The sequence below is a fragment of the Panthera tigris genome, chromosome D3, assembly GCF_018350195.1.
Source record: "Panthera tigris isolate Pti1 chromosome D3, P.tigris_Pti1_mat1.1, whole genome shotgun sequence".
Classification (NCBI taxonomy): domain Eukaryota; kingdom Metazoa; phylum Chordata; class Mammalia; order Carnivora; family Felidae; genus Panthera; species Panthera tigris.
This window is the reverse complement of record NC_056671.1, coordinates 14,308,933-14,329,672: the sequence shown is the minus strand read 5'-3', so window position 1 is coordinate 14,329,672 and position 20,740 is coordinate 14,308,933. Positions and strand designations below refer to the sequence as shown.

Below are 20,740 nucleotides of genomic sequence, written 5' to 3'. Positions count from 1 at the left end.
ATATTTCTTTCAAGTGTTTTTGGTTTTGTTTTTTTGTACCTGTGTAAAGAAAATGGTTAAAACTAGTCAGAAAATGAAAAGACAGATGGGAGGGTTCTGTAGACATCTTAGTCGAAAGCCTTGCTCTGATGTACTGATAGATCAGACCCTATTCATTCAGAAGTAAGTTAGAGAAAAAACATTCTTTTTGGCATTTTTGATTCTAAAGCTCTAGATTGAGAGGCATCTGAATGGCTCAGTCAGTTAAATGTTCGACTCTTGATTTTGGCTCAAGTCATGATCTGATGGTTCGTGAGATTAAGCCCCACCTTGGACTCTGTGCTGACAGTGTGGAGCCTACTTGGGATTCCCCCCCCCCCGCCCCCCGCTCTCTCTCTGTCCCTTCCCTGTTGTGCACACACTCTCTTTCAAAATAAATAAACTTAAAAAACTCCCAAAACTCTAGATTGAGATTTCAAATGAGAATTGGAACATTGATACATTAGCTTGATGTAATTTTGTGCCACTATTGCAATGGAACGTAGACTTACCGAGAAGAATGCGACTTTCATTTTATTAGTAAGATGAATCAAATTAATATTAACTTAAAAATGAGCTTTCAGGGGGGACCTGGGTGACTCCCTTGGTTGAGCGTCTGACTTTGGGTCAGGTCATGATCTTGTGAGTTCTAGCCCCACATCGGGCTCACTGCTGGTCAGCCTGTCAGCGCAGAGCCCGCTTCAGATTCTCTGTCCCCTTCTCTCTGCCCCTTCCCAGCTTGCGCTGTCCCCAAGATAAACAAAAGACTCTTGAAGAAAAATGAGTTTTCTGGTTTCTTCCAATGGGCTTCAGTCTCAGGCAAGCTCTCCCATATGTCAGCAGGGCTGGCCCTGGGCACCTTCTGCTCTGATGATATCCCTCCCCCACCCCCAACTGAAAAGGGAAGTGAGGGCTGTCTCCTGAGCACTTGGGAAGGGTAGCTGGGGAGGGTCCTTGTGGGACCCAGTCTGGCTCACTTGTTATCCTTGATCCAAATGCCGTGGCCAGGCCTGGGTCACGTGCCCACCCTGCAACCCGGGTGAAGTGGGTTGGTGAAAGCAGCCTTACCGGAACCATATGGACTGGGATCCCAAGGAGGAAGGTTCCCCAAAGAAAGTTGAAATACTCTTTTCAGCAAGAGGGGAACGCAGACTGGCCGAACAGAAGCAACGGATGCCCACTCCCATCATCCCCCGCTCCGAATTTTGTGGTCTTAGAATTCCAGGATTGCCTCCCTAATAAATGTTGGCTGACAGTGCTTTGAAATGCCAAAGGCATTTACACACCTACGGATTTCATTTTTGTTTCATTTAATGATCTTTATTAAATTTATTTTTAAATGTTTATTTATCTTGAGAGAGAGAGAGAGAGAGAGAGAGAGAGAGAGAGAGAGAGAGCACGTGTGCTCACGTGCAGGGGAGGGGCAGAGAGAGAGGGATTGAGAGTTGCTGGGCTGTGCCTCACCGTCCGTGAGATCATGACTTGAGCCGAAATCAAGAGTCGGACGCTTAACTGATGGAGCCACCCAGGAGCCTGCAAATATATTTTAAGCTATAACGATGACAGTATGCTTTGGGTAACGAGTGAAACCAAGCAAAAATATATTTACGTTTAACCACTTTTCCTCACCCCATCCACAGAGTCTCCTGTCGCTCGTTAGCAGCCGGGGGCGTGTCTTCCAAACCGTTCTCTGCTCACGCGCACGTGGATTGCCTTTCTTTTGTTAATGTTGCTAGTTTTTATATAACTAGTTTTCCTTTCTTGTGTCAAGGCATCTCTCTATAAGCGTGGGTTCACGTCCATCTATTTCTAAAAGAATTTGTGAATTTGTGAATATTTGCATGTGAATTAAGATTCACATAGTGCAAGAGGGTTTAAATGAAACGTTTCTCTGCTGTACTTTTCATCTCCGTGGCTTATTTATTTTATACCTGGAAGTTTGTACCTCTTAATCCCATGAAAAATGCAGCATTGGGAATATAGTTAATAATATTGTGATCACTTTGTACGGTGACAGATGTCACTGCCCTTCCCCACTTATGATAGTGCATAATACATAGAATTGTTGAATCACTGGGTTGTACACTTGAAACGAATCCAATACTGTAGGTTGATTATACTTCAGTTAAAAACTAAAAAAAAAAAAAAAGCAAAAAAATGTTTCTCCCACCTTTCTTTCCCACTCCTCACTCTTCCCTTCCCTGGAATATTAGGAATCCTCCCAGAGAGTGTCTGCAGGTATAAAGATATGTAGGGGTGCCTGGGTGGCTCAGTCGGTTAAGCGTCTGACTTTGGCTTAGGTCATGATCTTACAGTTCGTGGGTTTGAGCCCCACGTCGGGCGCTGTGCTGATAGCTCAGAGCCTGGAGCCTGCTTCGGATTCTGTGTCTCCCTCTCTGTCTGCCACTTCCCCACTCATGCTCTGTCTCTCTCAAAAATAAATAAACATTAAAAAAGTTTAAAAAAAGATTTAAAGATATGTAAATGTAAACATTTCCCACATGCGTGGGAAACTATTTATTTTTATTTATCAATGTATCTCAGAGACTGCTCTGTATGAGTAGGTAGCACGCTTCCTCATTTTATTTTATAGCTGCATAGTTTCCTTGTGTGCATATACCTGCATTTATGAATCTCCTGCTGATGGACCCAGGGTGTTTTCCATCTTTTCCCATTGCAAGTAGAACCGTAAGAAATATTCTTTTTACAGTCACTTTGCACAGGATGGTGTCTCTAGGTGAGTTCTTAGAAGTGCAGTTGTTGGGTCCAAGGATTTGTGCAGTGGAAATGTGGAAGATTGCAGCCAAAAGGCTCCCCTCAATAAAGTGCTACCAGTGTGTGTCCCTCCTCACTGCTGTGACACCAGTCTTTAAAGTAGGAATTGCAGGGGAGCAGCACGTGGGTGGCTCAGTGGGTCAAGCAACTGACTCTTGATTTTGACTCAGGTCATGATCTCACGGTTGGTGAGTTCGAGCCCCACGTAGGACTATGTGCTGACAGTGTGGAGCCTGCTTGGGATTCTCTCTGTCTCTGTCTCTGTCTCTGTCTCTCTTTTTCTGCCCTTCCCCCTGCTTGCTCTCTTTCTCTGTCTGTCAAAGTAAATACACTAAAAAAAATAGAATAGGAGTTGGATGGTTTTCGGGCAGGGTGAAGGCAATGGGGAGATTCTTGCTTGTTCTCCTATGGTGGTGTCTCTGAGATGTGTCCTCTGTTCTCCTCCGTGTCTCCCCAGAGCAAGCTGGTGAAATACTTCAGCCGACAGCTGTCCTGCAAGAAGAAGGTGGCCCTGCAGGAACGCAACGCCGAGCTGGACGGCTTCCCCCAGCTCCGGCACTGGTTCCGGATCGTCGATGTGCGCAAGGAAGTCCTAGAGGTGACTAGAGACTGTCCCCTGTCCCCTGCCCCTTACTGGCCGATGCTAGTCCCTCGGAGAGATGGTTTTGCCTGTGCCTGGCACACGGTAGGCCCTCCATAAATATGCGTTGGGTGAAGGCACAGAGGATCTTCGATGCTGTCCAGATGGTTAAGAGTGTGGGTCTCCATTCAACTGGGTCCTCTTCCAGCCCTGCTACTCATTAGCTCAGTCACCGTGGCCAAATCACGTTACCTCTCAGACCAGTGCTGCCCAGAAGAACCTTCTGCTACGGTGGAAATGTTTTGTACCTGTGCTGTCCGATACGGTAGCCACGGCCACGTGTTTGCTCTTGAACACTTGTATTGTGATTAGTGCGTGTGTCATTAGTGTGGCCAGTGGCCACCATATTGGGCACCCCAGACTGAGGGCCTTACTTTTCTCATCTGTTAAGTGGGGTAATGATGGTCTCCTCTTCTGAAGTAGCTCGTATGACAAAATGAGATGATCCATCTAAAATGTTACACTCGCTCTCTGGCACCTAGTAGCATTCAGCAAGTATCAGCTTGTTATTATTGTTGAAAACTTTGGTAGTAATAGGAGTGGACCACATCCTGAAAATCTCAAGGAGGGTGAGATTTTGTCCTACCCTCTTGGATCCCAGGTCACGGCTGTTTCCAGTAGCCAGTCCAGCCCGTCCCAGTGAAACCCACTTCGTTGAACACATGGGGCCAGGCATTGTCCTAAGGGTTTTACACCCAGGATCTCAACTGTTGAGGCTGTTCAGACCCTCACAATGACCTTTTGAGGTGGGGACCATTATCCCCATCGTGTGGATCTGGAATCTGAGGCTCAGAGATGAAGCGGCTTCCCTTGCTAGTGGGTGGATGGGTCTGGAAGCTTGGAAGGACTCTGGAGCATGTGGGAGGCACTGTGATTTATCTCCCTCTTCCTCTGGCCTGGGACTCTCTGAGCTGGGTAGGAGCGAGGGTGCTGGGGGCCCCTGGGTGGCTCAGTCAGTTAAGCTTCTAACTTGGGAAGTTTGGGAAGCTGACTGCTGTCAGCTCAGAGCTGGCTTCAGATCCTCTGTCCGCCTCTACTTCCAGAGGGGGATGAATGAATGAATGAATAAACATGAATGTTTATTCTCAAAAATGAGTAAACATGAATAAAATGAATAAACATGAATAAAAATGAATAAACATGAATAAAATGAATAAACATGAATAAAAAGGAGAGGCCCCCCCCTCCCGCCACCTGCAGGACCAAATGCCATTTCTCTCAGTGCACACTTCTTGCTTGAAACGGCCTTTGTTTTTTCCAGACCTTGACCTCTATGACAGCTCACCTGAATCCCCCCCCCCGCCCCCCCCCCGCACCCCCCCCCCCCCCCGCCCCGGATCCTGAGCTAGACAGAGGACCCGCACATTGCCCCATCCCTGCCCCCCCATTTCACGCATGCGCACTAGATGGTGTTTGATTCTATGTTATTTCATTCCCAGGATGGAGGTTTCATGTGAATATTCTTAAAATGAAAGGTCACATATAACTACAGGCAGAACATCTTATTTTATTTTAAGTTTATTTATTTTGAGAGAGACAAAGCACGAGTGGGGGCGGTGGGGGAGAGAGGGAGAGAGGGAGAATCTCAAGGAGGCTCTATGCTGTCCTCAGAGCCGGAGGCGGGGCTTGAACCCATGAAGCCGCGAGATCATGACGCCAGCGAAACCAAGAGTCAGGCGCTTAACCGACTGACTCCCCCCAGGCACCCCCAGATAGTACATCTTACTTGCATGAGCCAATTCACTTCTGGGAGGCTTTTGGGACCATGTATTTATCAAGTGGGATCAATACAGAAACACAGTCTTCTAGGCCAGGGGTTGAAAACTGGTGGCCCCTAAGCTGTATGCGATACACAGACATTTTTTCTTTGTCTGATACAGCATTCTCAAAATTTTTTTTTTCAGCTAATATTTAACAGCTAAAGAGTTTGCATTAAAAAACCCAGATCTCTGACTTCTCCTGAAAAAATTCGAATTGCTGAACACACCGACCTAAATTCCCGTCTGGTGGCAATGAGCTGAATTTTGCTGCCCCGTGGATCTTACAGGTCCCTACTGGTTAGCAGTTTTGCTCATGTACATTTACCTGGCCTGCAGGTGCCCCAGCTCTGGCTCCTACAGTAGTCTGTTCCCGTCCTGGGTCCAAGGCCACTAACCGGGGGATAGGGAGGGAGCTGGGCTTCCAGCCCTCTGACTGCAGCTCCTGTGTGAGTCCCCCCCCCCTCCCCTCCCAGGTCCCCTTTCTGAGGAGGAACCAACAGTATGGAAAAGGCTCCCAAGCAACTGCCTGAGTTCCTTTCTTCCTGTGTGACCCTGGGCAAGTGGACTAACCTCTCTGAATTTTAGCATCCTAATTACAGACTAATGGTGCTGATAAAAATACTTACTTTATGTGGTCTTTGTGACAAAAGAAAATCCAGGAAAAGCACTTAAAACGGTGCTCCATCCACTTCATTTTCATTTATTATTATTCTTTTATCAAACAGACGTGCATCTTCGCTTTTAGTCTGGGTTGTTAAGGCTTTGTCCATTTTTGATGTCATTATTACTTCTGTGATTTTTTTTCTGTGACCCCAACTTTTCAGTGAAAATCGGATATTTGGGGGGTAAATTATGGGATTACAGTGCACAAGTGAGTCCTGCAGCGAAGAGGAGAATTCTTTAATGTTGTGAATGAGTTCTTCTAAATATGATTCATTTTGTACCTTCAGATCCTGGACTATCACTTTTCTTAAAGTGGGGTTTATGTGCACTGTGTCCCTATATGAGAAACCCCGATTACCGTTCTCTCCTGCTCCCTGCCCTAGTGCGCTGGAAGGGCACTGATTGGGCTTCGTGGCTTTTGCCCTGCCTCTGTTTTGTGGGGGGGTGGTGGTGGATTTTTTTTTTTACTAATGCGGTTTTCCCCCTTCTGGCTGCCAGTTTATGTGTGTGCATTGGGGATGTGTGTGTGTGTGTGTGTGTGTGTGTGTGTGTGTGTGTGTGTGTGTGGAGGGGGTGGGGGGGCGGGGTAGGTGTCCGATTTTGTTGTAATACACAGGTATGGCCACAAGAGGACAGAAGTAATCCACAATGTTGTCCTAGAGTCTCCATCTTTAGGTATTTAAAATTCTTATTTAAATAGTAATATATGTAAAAACATTGGATACCATTAACTGCTATAAAACGAAGGCTATCCATTTGATACACAGGTATAGATGTCAATGCATAAATATGCATAAATGCATGAAGATGCATAAGTATCAAAGTTTGACAAATTTAAAGGTACATCTATCTATATTATGGTGTCCAGGGACACATCATTTTGGGAAAGGGGGTGTGGGAAGGGACACCTGCCCAAGACATTTATAGCTGGCAATCCTACTGGTTCTGTTCCCAGCTGATCTCTCCAGAGGTGTCCCTGTCCCCACCCCGTGCTATACCCCAGCCTTACCATTTTGTCTTAGAATACAGACCCATGCCCTGGGGGGCTCAGTCACCAGTCCAGTTTCATTTCCAGCACATACCCACAGTGTTCCAGATTCCTGCCCCTTAGGGTTCCTAAAGCCCCAGTCTGGAATCTCGAATGGGTGGCTGGGGAGGACAGCCACCAAGAGACTTGGGCCATCCAGTTTGCTCTGCTCCAAGTTTGCCCTGGACTGGGGACAAGCCAAGCTGAACAGGAGACACAGAGGGCCATCCAAAGACAAGGAAAGTGGAGCCCTGCCCATAAAGACTTCAGAAGCTACCCAGGGGGACAGATAATTAACTATCACCATCTATGGAGCGCTAGCTATGTGCTAAAGATAGGCACTACCTTACAAAGTACAAGCACTTAAGACACCCATTGTAAAGGTGAGTAAAGTGAGGTTCAGAGAGGGTAAGTGACTTGCCCGAGGCAATGAGTGGCAAAGCTGAGATTCAAACCTCAAACGGAGGCCTTGTTGGACCCAGGAGTCAGAGGCCCAACCTTCCACACAGGGCCGGGTGTTCCACTGGGTACCACTAGAGGGCAGCACGGAGGCTCAGCCCACTTTCCTTCCCTCTGGGTGCTTGAGGTCCCTTCACGTTCACCGAGCTCCTTACTTCCCTCCTGCAGGAAATCACCCCTGGCCAGCTGAGTCTGGAGGACCTCTTGGAGATGACAGATGAGCAGGTGTGTGAGACCGTGGAGAAATACGGAGCCAACCGGGAGGAGTGTGCCCGCCTCAATGCCTCCCTCTCCTGCCTCCGCAACGTCCACATGTCAGGTGAGCGGGCCTTGGGGATGGAGACCCCTCCCCAGCACATCTGCCTCGGTTCCTCCAGATTTCTGTGCCCACTCTGCAGGCCAGGATGAGACGGAGTCAGCTTTGGATGGTAAATTCCACTCATGAGCAGAGGAGAGAAGGGCAGTGGTGGGTCAACTCTTGGAAGCTCTTGCTCAAGGAAGAGCTGAGGTCAGAGAGCATTTGGATCTGGATAATAAGGGCCCAGATGTGGAAACACAGGGTGTGCATAGGTGATCAGCGTCTTTTTACCAGAGACATTCTTAAATGCCTTTGTATTTGGGTCTGCATCCATCTAACTTCTTATTTTATCTTATTATTATTATTATTATTTTACCTAAACCATATACATTCATTGTAAAACAAAACAGAAAATAGATCAAAAGAAAATGACTGTCCAAGCTCTACCCCCTAGGGAACTTACTGTTGTCATTTTGGTAAGTGTTTTGGTGTAATCATTACAGACAAGTGGGTATGTGCATAACTGTTTAAAAAAATTTTTTTAATGTTTATTTATTATTAAGAGACAGAGAGAGACAGAGCATGAGCATGGGAGGGGCAGAGAGAGGGGGGAGACACAGAATCGGAGGCAGGCTCCAGGCTCTGAGCTGTCAGCACAGAGCCTGGTGTGGGGCTCGAACTCACGATCTGCGAGATCATGATCTGAGCCGAAGTCGGACTCTCAACCGACTGAGCCACCCAGGTGCCCCACGTAACTATTTAAAAAAAATTTTTTAATGCTTTATTTATTTATTATTATTATTTTTTAATGCTTTATTTATTTTTGAGAGAAAGAGAGACAGAGCATGAGTGAGGGAGGGGCACAGCGAGAGAGGGACACAGAAAACGAAGCAGGATCCAGGCTCTGAGCTGTCAGCACAGAGCCCGATGCGGGACTCCAACTCACGAGCGGTGAGATCATGACCTGAGCCGAAGTTGGACGCTTAACCAACTGAGCCACCCAGGCGCCCCACATAACTATTTTTAAACAATAGAATTAGGATTATCCATGCACATTTTGAAACCTGTTTTTTTTTTTCACCTCATGAAATAACTTCTGTGACTTGTTTCATCAGTTTGGGGTCCAAATTGTTAAGAAATAAATTCAACTGGAGATCAGTTGCGAATCAGGCGGCATCCTTTCCAGCAAGTAGAGAAGTTGTACAAAATGGAAGGTTTTTACAGGCAGGAGGGAGGGACAAGGGAGTTCTTAACAAAACAAAAAGGAAGATTGTTTCAGTAGAGGTTAAAACTAATTAAGTCCGGGTTTGCTATCTTGGGAGAATGACTCAGTTTGGGGCATGTTTTTTTCTTTCTTAACATCTTCTTTCTTTGATCTTTCCCATTAATTGCTCAGGCCCCTGTTTGCCTTCATTAGTGGGACATCAGATATCATCCTCTTGAGGCCTCCTGCTTCTCCCTAACCTCATGATTTCCCCACAAATTCTGGGGCCTTTGCAGTCCTAAGGGGTCAGCTGGGCAAACACCAGCCAAAGGGTTATTGGTCCGTCTGCCTGCTTGTTTCCGTTTCGGCCACAAGGTGTCACTGTAGAGCTTTAGTCTGGGGCAGTCAGGCAGGTGCTTATTCACAGATGCCTTTGCTGGATTCAACGTGGCGCATTCAACAAGTATTTACTGACTACTGTGTTCTGTTCCAGCAGGGCTGGAATACAGCAGTGAAGGAAAGAGAACATTTATGACACAGGTTATTGGCCCAGATCCCCATGCATGCCCTTTTGTATTCTTTCTTCCTAGCAGATCCTTATCCAAGCTACAATCAAAGGGACCCTGAGTTGGGGGCTGTCCTGTCATTGAAGGATATGGTAGCATCCCTCGCCTCTACCTGCTAGATACCAGGAACACCCTCTCTTCCCCCAGTCCCGGTCATGACAAACAAAAATGCCTCCAGATAGTCTGGTGAACATTGCCACGTAGCTTTCCAGAAAGTTCGTCTCAATTTATGCCCCTCCCCTGTCCTTCCTCCTTGCCCCCTACAATGCAGGAGAGTGAGGACTGAGGTTAGGTTCTTAATTGCTTTCCAGAGTTCAGTTTGCATCTTCTCACAGAGTTGTGCTACTGAGTTTGGAGAAGCCCTTGTAAGTGGAGCTGCCCTCCGTGGGTTGAACACTCAGCCTTTGTGACATCCTGGGCTGGGTGAAACCTTGAGAGGGCCTCTAATCTGCTGTTTTTCAGTTTTGATCTAGATGCGCAGAAATGAGGGGCGCCTGGGTGGCTCAGTTGGTTGAGCATCTGACTCGTGATTTTGGCTCAGGTCACGATCCCAGGGTTGCAGGATCGAGCGCTGCGTCGGGCTCGGCACTGAGCGTGGAGCCTACTTAAGATTCTTTCTCTTTAAAATAATAATAATAGGGGCACCTGGGTGGCTCAGTCGGTTGAGCGTCCGACTTCGGCTCAGGTCATGATCTCACAGTCTGTGAGTTCGAGACCCGCCTCGGGCTCTGTGCTGACAGCTCAGAGCCGGGAGCTGCTTCGAATTCTGTGTCTCCCTCTCTCTCTCTCTGCCCCTCCCCCGCTCATACTCTGTCTCTCTCTCTCTCTCTGGCAAAAATAAATAAACATTAAAAAAATTAGAATAATAATGATAAAGATACACAGAAATGAATCAGATTTACATTATACACACATATACACAATGTACCCACACAGGTACGTAACTGAAATGAGTCTCACGGAATAAGGAATTACCATCAAACTCATTCTTACCATGCACACTATTTAATATTCTTTGCTTTTTTATTCTGTGTCACTTACCAAATACTGGTAATGACTGCCACTTTTATGTCACACGTCACTTACAGGTTGTGAGCCATGGTTTGGGAAACACTGATCTCTTTGATCCTTGTGGGGAAGAAGAAAATGTCCCCCTACCCTTCTTGGTACTGGGCTGGGAGGGCCTCTATAATATAAGACAGATTAACAGGAGAAAAACAAACAAGGTCTATATACATGGAAGAGCCCAGGAAAACTGAGTAGCTCGTCAGAGTGGCCCGTCTCTAGCTAAAGACAAAAGAGGGTGTTAGATGGGGTGTGGGAGGCAGTTATGGGGCGTGACCAGGAAAAGCACAATTAACAAGGGTAAGGTGGTTGTGCGAAAGAAGTCTCTGCCGTCTCCACTGATAGGAGTTTGTAGAGATTTAGAGTCACGTTTCTGATGCTGACGTGTGGAGGTTTCCCTTGTAAATGTCAACGTCTTTTATAAAAGCGTGACTTCTAATCCGTTTTCAGAGCTTCACCTGTGTCTGCTGTTTCTTAAAAATAACCAGCCTAGGGGCACCTGGGTGGCTCAGTAAGTGTCCGACTTTGGCTCAGGTCATGATCTCACAGTTCGTGAATTCGACCCCTGCATCAGGCTCTGTGCTGACAGCTCAGAGCCCGGATCCTGCTTCCGATTGTGTGTTTCCCTCTCTCTCCCCCCCTCCCCTCGTGTTCTGTCTCTGTCTCAACAATAAATAGAAAGCATTAACAATTAAAAAAGATGATCAGCCTAAAATAACCCTTATGCCGAAGAGACATGCTTTGGGGTGGCCGGTTCAGTTCCCCTTCACCCTCCATGCCTCTACCAACTCTTTCCCAGGCGGCTCAGATTCCGTCTACGGGTCCTGCCTCTGATGCCGGCCTTACGGCCTCTGGGGGCCTTGACGGCAGTGGCCAGGTGCTGCGCATTTGCCCAAACCCTGTGGCGCTTAGCACACAGGTCGGCATGAGGGGCAGCTCCACTCAGTACCGCATGGGGTGCGTCACATTGAATACAACCCAAAGAACTCTTTATTACTTGTTACAAGTAAGGGGAGCCCTCGAAGCATTGCCTCTCCCAACAACGAAACCAGGGGAGTTTGGAGCCGCGGGCGCGTGCGTATTCACGGAGGAGCTTGGCAAAGGACGTTTCGGTCTAGAATTGGGGCGAAAGACAGAGTCCAGGTCCTGGCTGATGGAAGTCACGGGGCCAGCCAGGGTCGGCATCCTCCGTACTCTGGCTCCAGTGAGTCCTATGTCCGCGTGCCCACAGGGACTGGAATCCTGCAAAAACAACACAAGAGTGGGCATTAGGTCAGTCTTTACTTTCGAAACAGCACTGGGAGTTTTACCACTGATTTACTGTCTCTGTAGCGGCTGGACTCTGTCGCAGCTTGGTAGTGGCTGTTTGTTTTTTACATTCTTTTGTTCCCCTAAAGTCATTAACTACTGAGGTATGTTTTTCTGCAATTTTTATGTATCGCAGGGGGTTCTGCAAGAAAAGTGCTTGTGCGAAGAGGTGCCTGTCAGGCGTCGATCACAAAATGGCTGGGGTCCTAACCTGGCTTCTCTGATGTTAAGAAAGCTGTATCTCGTCTTCTCTGGGGACCCCTCACTCTGTCTTGTCTATACACTCAACTCCAAGTTCCCTTAATGTCGTATTTTATTTCTCCTCTTCCTGTACACAGCGGGGACACTTGTCACATTTTAATTTAAATTTCAGCCTTTGGGGGGGGTGAGTTTTTAAAATTTTCTAATTTTTGTAATTTTATTTTTGAGAGGGAGGCAGAGCACAAGTAGGGGCGGGGCAGAGAGAGAGGGAGACACAGAATCCGAAGCAGGCTCCAGGCTCCGAGCTGTCAGCACAGAGCCCAACGCGGGGCTTGAACCCACGAACCAGGAGATCGTGACCCAAGCCGAAGTCGGACACTTAACCCACTGAGCCACCCAGGTGCCCCGTTTTTTTTTAATTAAAAAAATGTTTATTTATTTTTGAGAGAGCACAAGTAGTGGGCTCTGTGTTGACAGGCTGACAGCAGTGAGCCTGATGTGGGGCTTGAACTCAGGAACTGTGAGATCATGACCTGAGCTGAAGTTGGAGGCTCAACCAGGGTGTCCTGGGATGCCTGTCTCCCCCTCCACAGGACAGGGATCGTACCTCTTCTTGCGAACCATTTTACTCCCGGCCAGACGTCAATATCTGTAGGGACTTAGTAAATATTTCTGAATTGCTACCTGAAACCCATGCAGATCACCAGTGGCTTAAAGTGCATGGTCTTTTGCATGGTTTGCAAAGTAGCTCAGGACTTGGCTTCTATTTGGAGCCCCACCATTCCCATTTCCCCCTCAAGCCTTAAATGTATTGGACGAGTCTACTGGTTACTTAGCGTTTCCCAGGTCATGCACGGATTTCACACCTTGGCACAGGCACCACTACCTGGAATCCCCTTTCTCTTTGTTCTCCCAGTTAATCCCTCCTCAGACCTGACTCCTGCCTCAAAGCCTCTGCACTTTGTTGAATGGGTGAATGAATGAATACTTCTGTCACCAGCTGACCGTATCTTACAGCGATTGTCAGTCTCCTCTCCTTACTCCCTCATGCGACTGTGATCTTCCCTAGGGCAGGCACCCTGCTAGTCACCCTTTGAATGGATGTATCAAATCTGAGCCTTGCTCCTGGCTCAGATTGCCCAGGTGGAGGAAAGATCCGGGAAGCTGCTTGATGTGCTTGCTACCGCTCTCCACCAGGGGGAAGCAGTGAGCCATCCTCGACCAGTGCTTTTAAATATTCTCTCAGAGACGATCATCATTCCTTAGAAACTTCTAATGATCTCAGGAGCTGTGTGGTTCCACCATTCCCTGCCCTTCACTTTAACCAAAAATGTCCCAAGCTAGGGAACAAGCTAGTGTCTTTCTCACCAGACTTTTAGACTTAAGCGTCATACCGTATTTATTGGCCTTGGTGGCCCCAGCTCTCAGCCAGAGGACTGGGGTCCTTCACAGTGGTGAAGTCAGATATCTTACATTCTGGTGGGTAGTGGTGATTCAACGCATGTTTGTTAAATCACTGAAGGAATACAGGTCATATTGAGAAAGTCGTGGAATCAAATGGAGAGCGGGAAGCTTTATGCCTGGCAAAGTGTATAATCTTGGCCTGTCTCTCTCTTAGAGGATCGAGCATCTTTTATTTTAGACTTGGGACTCTAATCTTAGTTTCCTCCTTGGATGTTGGGGGTTTCTTTATTTCCCAGTGTCCAAGAAGCCTCGAAGTTAGGAAAAAAACTACCCCTTCCTCCCATCTGTGAGCGTATTAGATCAGCCTGAGCCTGAAACCGAAGAATACCCAATTGTTCTTTCAACAGGTTCAGGGGACCCCAAAGCCATAATGCCTTAATCTTTTCTTGTCATATCAGATGTGGCCTGAAACCAAAAAAACCATTCATAAATCCATTCAAAATGTATTGAATGCCTGCAGTATGTCAGGCACTGTTCTGATCTCTGAAAGTGCACACTTCATGTCTGTCCTCAAGGGGCGTACATGCTATGGGGGGGGGGGGGAGACAGATGACACATTATAATCGTAATAAGCAAGTACATTACAAAGTGTGTTAGGATGAGTGCTGCGGGGGAAAGAAAAAGTGGAGCATTGTCAGGGGGGGTGGCCGTGCCCTCCAGGAACAGGAAGGGGGCAGGTTGTCCTATGAAATAGCATGATGAGGGCAAGCCTCCTTCTTCTTCCGTTTTCCTTTCTGCTTCCCCTTCTCAGTCCTTCAGTGTCTGCCAGCAGAATGGAGTCTGGAATGAGACGAACCCGGGTTCTGCTAAATTCTGGGTCAGCCCCCTATTAGCTGTACGATTTTGAGTACGGCATCTCGTGGTTCGGAGCTTAGTTTTCTCGGTATGAGGATAAACATGATGAGCATTTTCACCCATGGGTCATTGGTAGGATTGCATGAGGCGATACGGGCAAAGCACAGGGCCTGGCTTGGATTCGATGCACGGTAAGTCTCACTGTTACCGTTACTGTCATTGTCATACCATCACCCCTGCCCCCTGTACTGCATTTCCACCAACATTGTCGCTGTCCCCATCCCCATCCCCACCACCATCACCGGGGTCCTCTGGCCTTTTTCTGCCTCCAACTCGTTTCCCTCAACCTTCTTTCCATCCTTCTCTCTTTTTTTCTCCCAAGGGCCTCTGGCCTTCGGTTTTCTCTAATTCCCTTCCCTCTGAGCCACTGTCTCCCTCAACACTGCTGCTTCTTTAGAACCTGTTTACCCCCTCTGTTTGACTTCATTGCTCTCTAGAGGTGACCCACCTTTCCCTGGCCAAAAACATTAAACAGAGAAGCCCAAGCAATTTTTCCATGGCACACAGCCCCATTTTCTCCATCATGGTCGCCACAGAGCTAAGGTCCTAGGGTGAAATTGATTTGTTTCTGGAAGAGTGTGTTCCTGCCCTTTGCTCCCCCTGCCCCCTCCAGCCCCAGACCGGAGACCTCAGGCCTGAAGACAACAGGCTCCCTCCTTTCCTCTCTGGGTCACACACAGAGCTGGGTATCAAAGAAGGGCCTGGAAGGGACAAGGCTCAGATATCAGAATACAGATGCTGTGCTTTTTCTCTCTCTTGTTTCCTCTTTGCCCTTATTCTTCTTGGTCTTTGGGCTGCTTTCAGGCCAATAATGGGCAGTCATTTGCATGTTTGCTTTCCCAAGGAAAAAACCCCAGGTTCCAGATGATGGAAGACCTTGCTTTTCTCCTTCCTTTCTTCCACACTTCCTTATCAAGCACTCAGTGTCTATCAGGTGCTGTGCTAGTTTCCAGGGCTTGGGGACTTTCTCAGGCTTCAGGGTAGAGCTGGGACCCAAAAGCAGGAGGAGGAATTCTCCTGATGACTCGGTGGGGGGGGGGGGGCAGTGGGAGCACGCAGAAGTGCCTTGGGGCAGGAGGGATCAGGTGGCATCCTAGGCTCAGAGAGCCCAGTGGAACTGCACGGAGCTTGCACTGCAGGGTTTTGAGCCGAAGATGCATGATCATCCAGTTTGCAGACCAACACTCTGGCTGCAGAGGGTGGCCTAGACTGAGTTTTTGGGAAGTGCAGGAGGAGGCTGGGGGTGGGGGCGTGCGGGTGTTGCAGGATTGTGGCGCGCAAAGGTCAGGAAGGAATTCTTGAGAGGTTGTATGGTGCAACTTTGTAAGCTTATTTGAGTAGCTCGCGGACAGGACCCGTGGGCCCAAAGGGCTGCACTTTTGCTGTACGAAGCTGGTGATTATACGCTTAGTGCTCGAGGGGATTATATGCTGCGTGCAGGGAATAGTAGATCATAAATGTCTTCGAATCTCTACTCATAAAACCGCTTTCACAAGATTTTTCCCGTGCTTCTCATTGAGCTTGACGTTAATTATGGGTGAGATGTGCAGGCAGTCATGAGACCCTTGAAGAATGTAGCCACCGGCACGTATCTGATCCTTATCGGAACTGTGCAGGCTGAAGTTCAGCCTGCTGAGCTAAGGGTGAACGTTCTTCTGCTTCTGCCCCTCATCACAGGGAGAGAGAAGAGGCCGGGGCACCCCATACCCCTGCAGCCTCTCGGAGCTCCCTTTTGTCAGCTCCCCTCCCTGCCAGCTCCTCCTCGGGCACGTCCAGAGGGAGAACTGGCAGCCAGGAGGAAAACAGGATGCAAAATGGCCCTGAAATAGGACAGCCTCAGATGCTCTCTTGTTTCTTCCCAGTTTGGGCTTTGAACGGAGGCCACTAGAACCCTGCCTTCACTACAGCCTTCCTTAGACTGGAACAAAGACTAAGAGCCGTCTTGATTGCCCCATTGTTGTACTTGCTTCTAACTTTGGGCTGGCCGGGCAGCCCAGGGAGAGGGCCCCGCCCGAAGCGGCTGGTGTGTACCACACCTGAGTTTCTCTCTTTCCCTCATTGTTCGCTCCCCAGCCCTGATCCATAGGTTCCCCGGGGGCTGCTTACACAGACGTAGCACAAGGGAGAGGCACCGAATGCCACCTTACGTGCAAATGGCTCATTCGCTCCCAGGATGCATCCCAGTCTAACTTCCTGTCTGAGTCGCTGTCGGGGACGAGGACATAGTGGTGGCTAAAACCCACCGGCTTCCCGCTCTCATGGACCTCATATTCTAGGCTAGCTAGATTCATGTGATGAGTGAAACTTACATTCATGAAAATGAAATGAAATGAATTTTGTACAGTTAATAAAAAGTGAAAAAAGTTTTCACTTAATAAAAATTTTCACTCAATTTTTCACTTAATCAAAAGTGAACAGATTCACTTTTTCCGTCTCACCAGCCACCTTAAAAATTCTTTTTAATGTCTATTTATTTTTGAGAGAGACAGAGAGACACAGAGCATGAGTGGGGGAGGGGCAGAGAAAGAGAGAGAGAGAGAGAGAGAGAGAGAGAGAGAGAGAGAGAATCTGAAGCAGGCTCCAGGCTCTGAGCTGTCTGCACAGAGCACAACGCGGGGCTCGAACTCACGAACCATGAGATCGTGACCTGAGCCAAAGTTGGATGCTTAACCGACTGAATTACCCAAGAGCCCCTCATCAGCCACCTTTCTAGAGATCCATGGAGCAGCACGATGTCAGGCATTCCCATCACTGCAGAAGGTTCTACTGGACAGGGCCGCTCTAGAATGTATTGAGAGAAATGATAAAATAGGAAAAATGACAAATGGTGACCAGTTTCACGTAGAGAATTAAAGTGGGGTGATATCATGGTGACCAGGGGCCTGGCTTCCATGGGGTGGTCACAGTGGCTGTGTCAGAACAAACCAGCGAGGCAGAACCAGTAAGATAAGTACAGTGAAGAGATTATCGCAAAGGCTTGGCTTAGGGGGATTGTTGGGGCTGGTAGGTTAGACTCTCAGGAAGGGCTGGCTGGCATCCACATTGCTGTCCCCCTGTGTTCCCCTCCTTGCGAAGGACTGAATCAGGCCTATCCAGATTATTGAGGATAATCCCCCTTACTTAATAAAGTCAGCTGGCTGCTGACTTTAATCACATCTACAAAACACCTGCACAGCCTCACCCACATTGACGTTGGACTGAATAAGTGGGGACTACAGCCACGTCGACACAGCGAACTGACCGTCACAGCAGGCCTCTCTGAGAAGGTGCCATTGAAACGAAGTCTCGAATGCCCAGAAGTTACCAGGTATGAAAAGATGGGGAGAAGAGCATTTTGAGAAGAGCAAATGAGTCATGCCAACCTCCAAAGCATTTTTTTTTAACGTTTATTTATTTTTGAGACAGAGAGAGACAGAGCATGAACGGGGGAGGGTCAGAGAGAGAGAGGGAGACACAGAATCCGAAACAGGCTCCAGGCTCTGAGCTGTCAGCACAGAGCCCGACGCGGGGCTCGAACTCACGAACCGCGAGATCATGACCTGAGCCGAAGTCGGACGCTTAACCGACTGAGCCACCCAGGCGACCCTCCAAAGCATTTTTAAGAAGCAGAAAAGAGGCCCTCGTGGCTGAACCATAGGCTGTGCTCTGGTGACTTGTTGCTGTGTGACCGTTGACCCCCAAACTTAGTGACTTAGAACAACACGTGCATTGTTATCTCTTCACGATTCTCTGGGTTGCCTGGGCTCAGCTGGGTAGTTCTGTGGTTCCACGTTTTCTGTTGGCTGGGCTGGAACATTCAAGACGGCTCACGCCCATGGATGCCAGCTGGCGGTGGTAGCTGGTGGGAGTTGAGTTTGGGCTGTCTGCTGGGGCACCCACATGTTGCCTTTCCGTGTGGCTTGGGCTGCTTAGAGCGGGAGTAAGCGTTCCAAGAGGGGGCAAGTGGAAGCTGCCAGGTATCTTAGAAGCTAGTTCTGGAACAGGTACGGTGTTGCTTCTGCTGGTAACTGTATCAGCGGGGGGCAGTGGGAGAGCAGGAACGCTGCGAGTGTAATGGAAAAAGGAATTTATCGTGGGACTCCAGACCTTATACAACTGTAGGAAGAGCTCAGGAAGTAAAAGTTCAGGAGGGAGACTGAAGATTCAGAGAAAGGTCTCTAACCTGTCCTGATGCGGGTAAGCCCGCCTGGGGACATCTGGAGGGAAACCAAGAAGACGACTGGTGTAGACGCCTCTGGAAGTTTCTTAGATCTTTGGAGCTGTTTCCTCTGTGAGTTTGCAGGCCAGTGTCTGGTGTTGGATTTGAGGTCGCTGTTGGTCCCCAGGGCCCCGTGTCAGGATGAAGGGAGTTGGCCGTGGAGCAGGAGGAAGAGAGGATAAACCAGACCAGCACCCCTGCATCTGTCTCCTGCTGTCCCTGACCCGCGCATCAGAGCATCACAGCTGCAGCTTTACTTCACTTCCCAAATTCTGTGCAACTTTGGCCGATTTTAACCCGGAACCATACAGAGAAGGGGAATCTGGAGACGAGGGTGCCAGCATAGCCAAGCTGACAACACCCTAGACTGGTGCAGGGAGCAGGGGCGGCTGGAGAGAAGGTATGGGGGAGAGACAGGCAGGGACCAGCTCAGGAGCCTCGGAGCCATGGCAAAAAGCTTGGGTTTCTTCAAAGCAGAATGGGAAGCTGTTGGAGAGGTTTTAAGAAGGGGATTGTCTTGGGGCACCTGGGTGGCTCAGTCGGTTATGTGACCGACTTCAGCTCAAGTCGTGATCTCACGGTTCGTGAGTTCGAGCCCCGCGTCAGGCTCTGTGCAGACAGCTCAGAGCCTGGAGCCTGCTTCGGATTCTGTGTCTCCCTCTGTCTCTGCCCCTCCCCCTCTCATGCTCTCTCTCTTCTCTCTCTCTCTCTCTGTCAAAAACAAACATTAAAAAAAAAAAAGGGAATTGTCTTGACTTGATTTCATTCAACTCCTAAGTCAAGGACGGATGGGACTTAGGTACGTTTTGTCCATTGGCCACTCTCCCTTTCTCCTCCTTCATCCCTTAGTTCTGCTTCCCTTGGGCTTGGCCTCAACTTGCCCTGTTTATTTGAGTCTACCTTACCTTCCTTATCTGTAAAATGGAGGCTCTGGTAGTATCTTCCATAATTATGACACTACTGCCAGAAAAGAAGTGAGTTAATAGAAATAAACACATAGCCAGATGTCTGGCAAATTGCATGCTGACTACATAGTTGGCTATGATTATCTTTATTATTATTTTGAAAGTCAGAGCCCCCACCCCGCCCGCCAGCCTTTGTCTTACAGCCAGGGAAGCAGACCCCTCTCTGAGAAACCTGGTCCAGGGCTTAACCTGCCCTTCCCGATATAGCTGCTACTCTCACTTTCTTGCAGGCCACCTTTGACCCTTCTCTTTAGCCCCCTGCCACTTCATGCGGTCCGCTCTGGCTTTTGTGGGAAACCCCCAGTGGGAACAAAGAGGGCCTGGCTCCCGGCTATCATCTCTGATCTGAGCCATGGTCCTCCTTCTCTGTATTCCTTGCACCTGGGAGGTAAGAGAGCGGAAGCATTGGGCACAGAACTTGTACTGTGTAGTCTGCAGGGGCCGAAATGTTTGAGGATCGTGGGTCCCGCGTCCACTAAACCAGATGAACTGAATCCGACCCAAACTGTTAAATCTTAGAATCAGACCCCAGCTCCTTCCCCAGGCTCCTGGTTGGTCCATCTCCAGATGTCTTCATTAGCTCCTCACACCAGCTACCCTGACCTAATTGCATTTCCTTGAAAAGCCTGCCGCAGGGCCTTTGCACAGGTCATCCTTTCTGCCCGAAGTGTTCTCCCCTCATCTTTCCGTGGCTGGTTCCTTGTCATTTTGTTCTCAGCTCAAATGCCACCTTCCCAGAGAGTCCCACATCCGTCTCAGTCACTCATAGTCCCATTACTCTGTTTTATTTTCTTCACGGTTCCTATCACATCTGAAACGATTTTGTTTATTTGTTTGTTTCTCTACTCCTCACCAGAGCAGTGGTGCTCAGACCTGAATGTGCATCAGAATCCCCAGTAGGGCTCCTGGACTTTGTGTTTCAGCTGGTCTGGAGAAGCACCCAGACACCTGCGTTTTGTAACGAGTTCCCTGGGTGCTGCTAGTTTGGGGATGCCACTTTGGGAGCTGCTGTGCCAGAATTGTTCCAGAGCCTGGCTCAGAACTGTCGAGCAAAAAGTAGTCATGAGTGATCAGATGAATGATGGAGACCCATGAAAATAGTTAAGAGCAGATATTGGTTGAGTCCTTACAGAGGCAAGTGATGTGCCAGATAATTGACATGCAGCACGGGCTCATTTAATCCTTTCAACTTTTAAAAATATTTATTTAATTTTGAGAGGCAGAGAGAGACAGAGCGCGAGCAGGGGAGGGGCAGAGAGAGAGAGGGAGACACC

At 48.5% G+C, this 20,740-nt stretch overlaps 1 protein-coding gene across 5 annotated transcripts in view; it reads left to right on the top strand.

Annotated features, from left to right (window-relative positions):
* Positions 1-20,740, top strand: part of KSR2 (kinase suppressor of ras 2) — a 436,218-nt gene that overhangs the window by 89,691 nt on the left and 325,787 nt on the right. For all 5 annotated transcript variants that reach the window (XM_042961772.1, XM_042961770.1, XM_042961771.1 and 2 more), the window contains exons 4-5: positions 3,251-3,391; positions 7,511-7,661. In XM_042961772.1, coding sequence (XP_042817706.1) covers positions 3,251-3,391; positions 7,511-7,661 — 292 coding nt within the window. The remainder of the gene's footprint in view (positions 1-3,250; positions 3,392-7,510; positions 7,662-20,740) is intronic.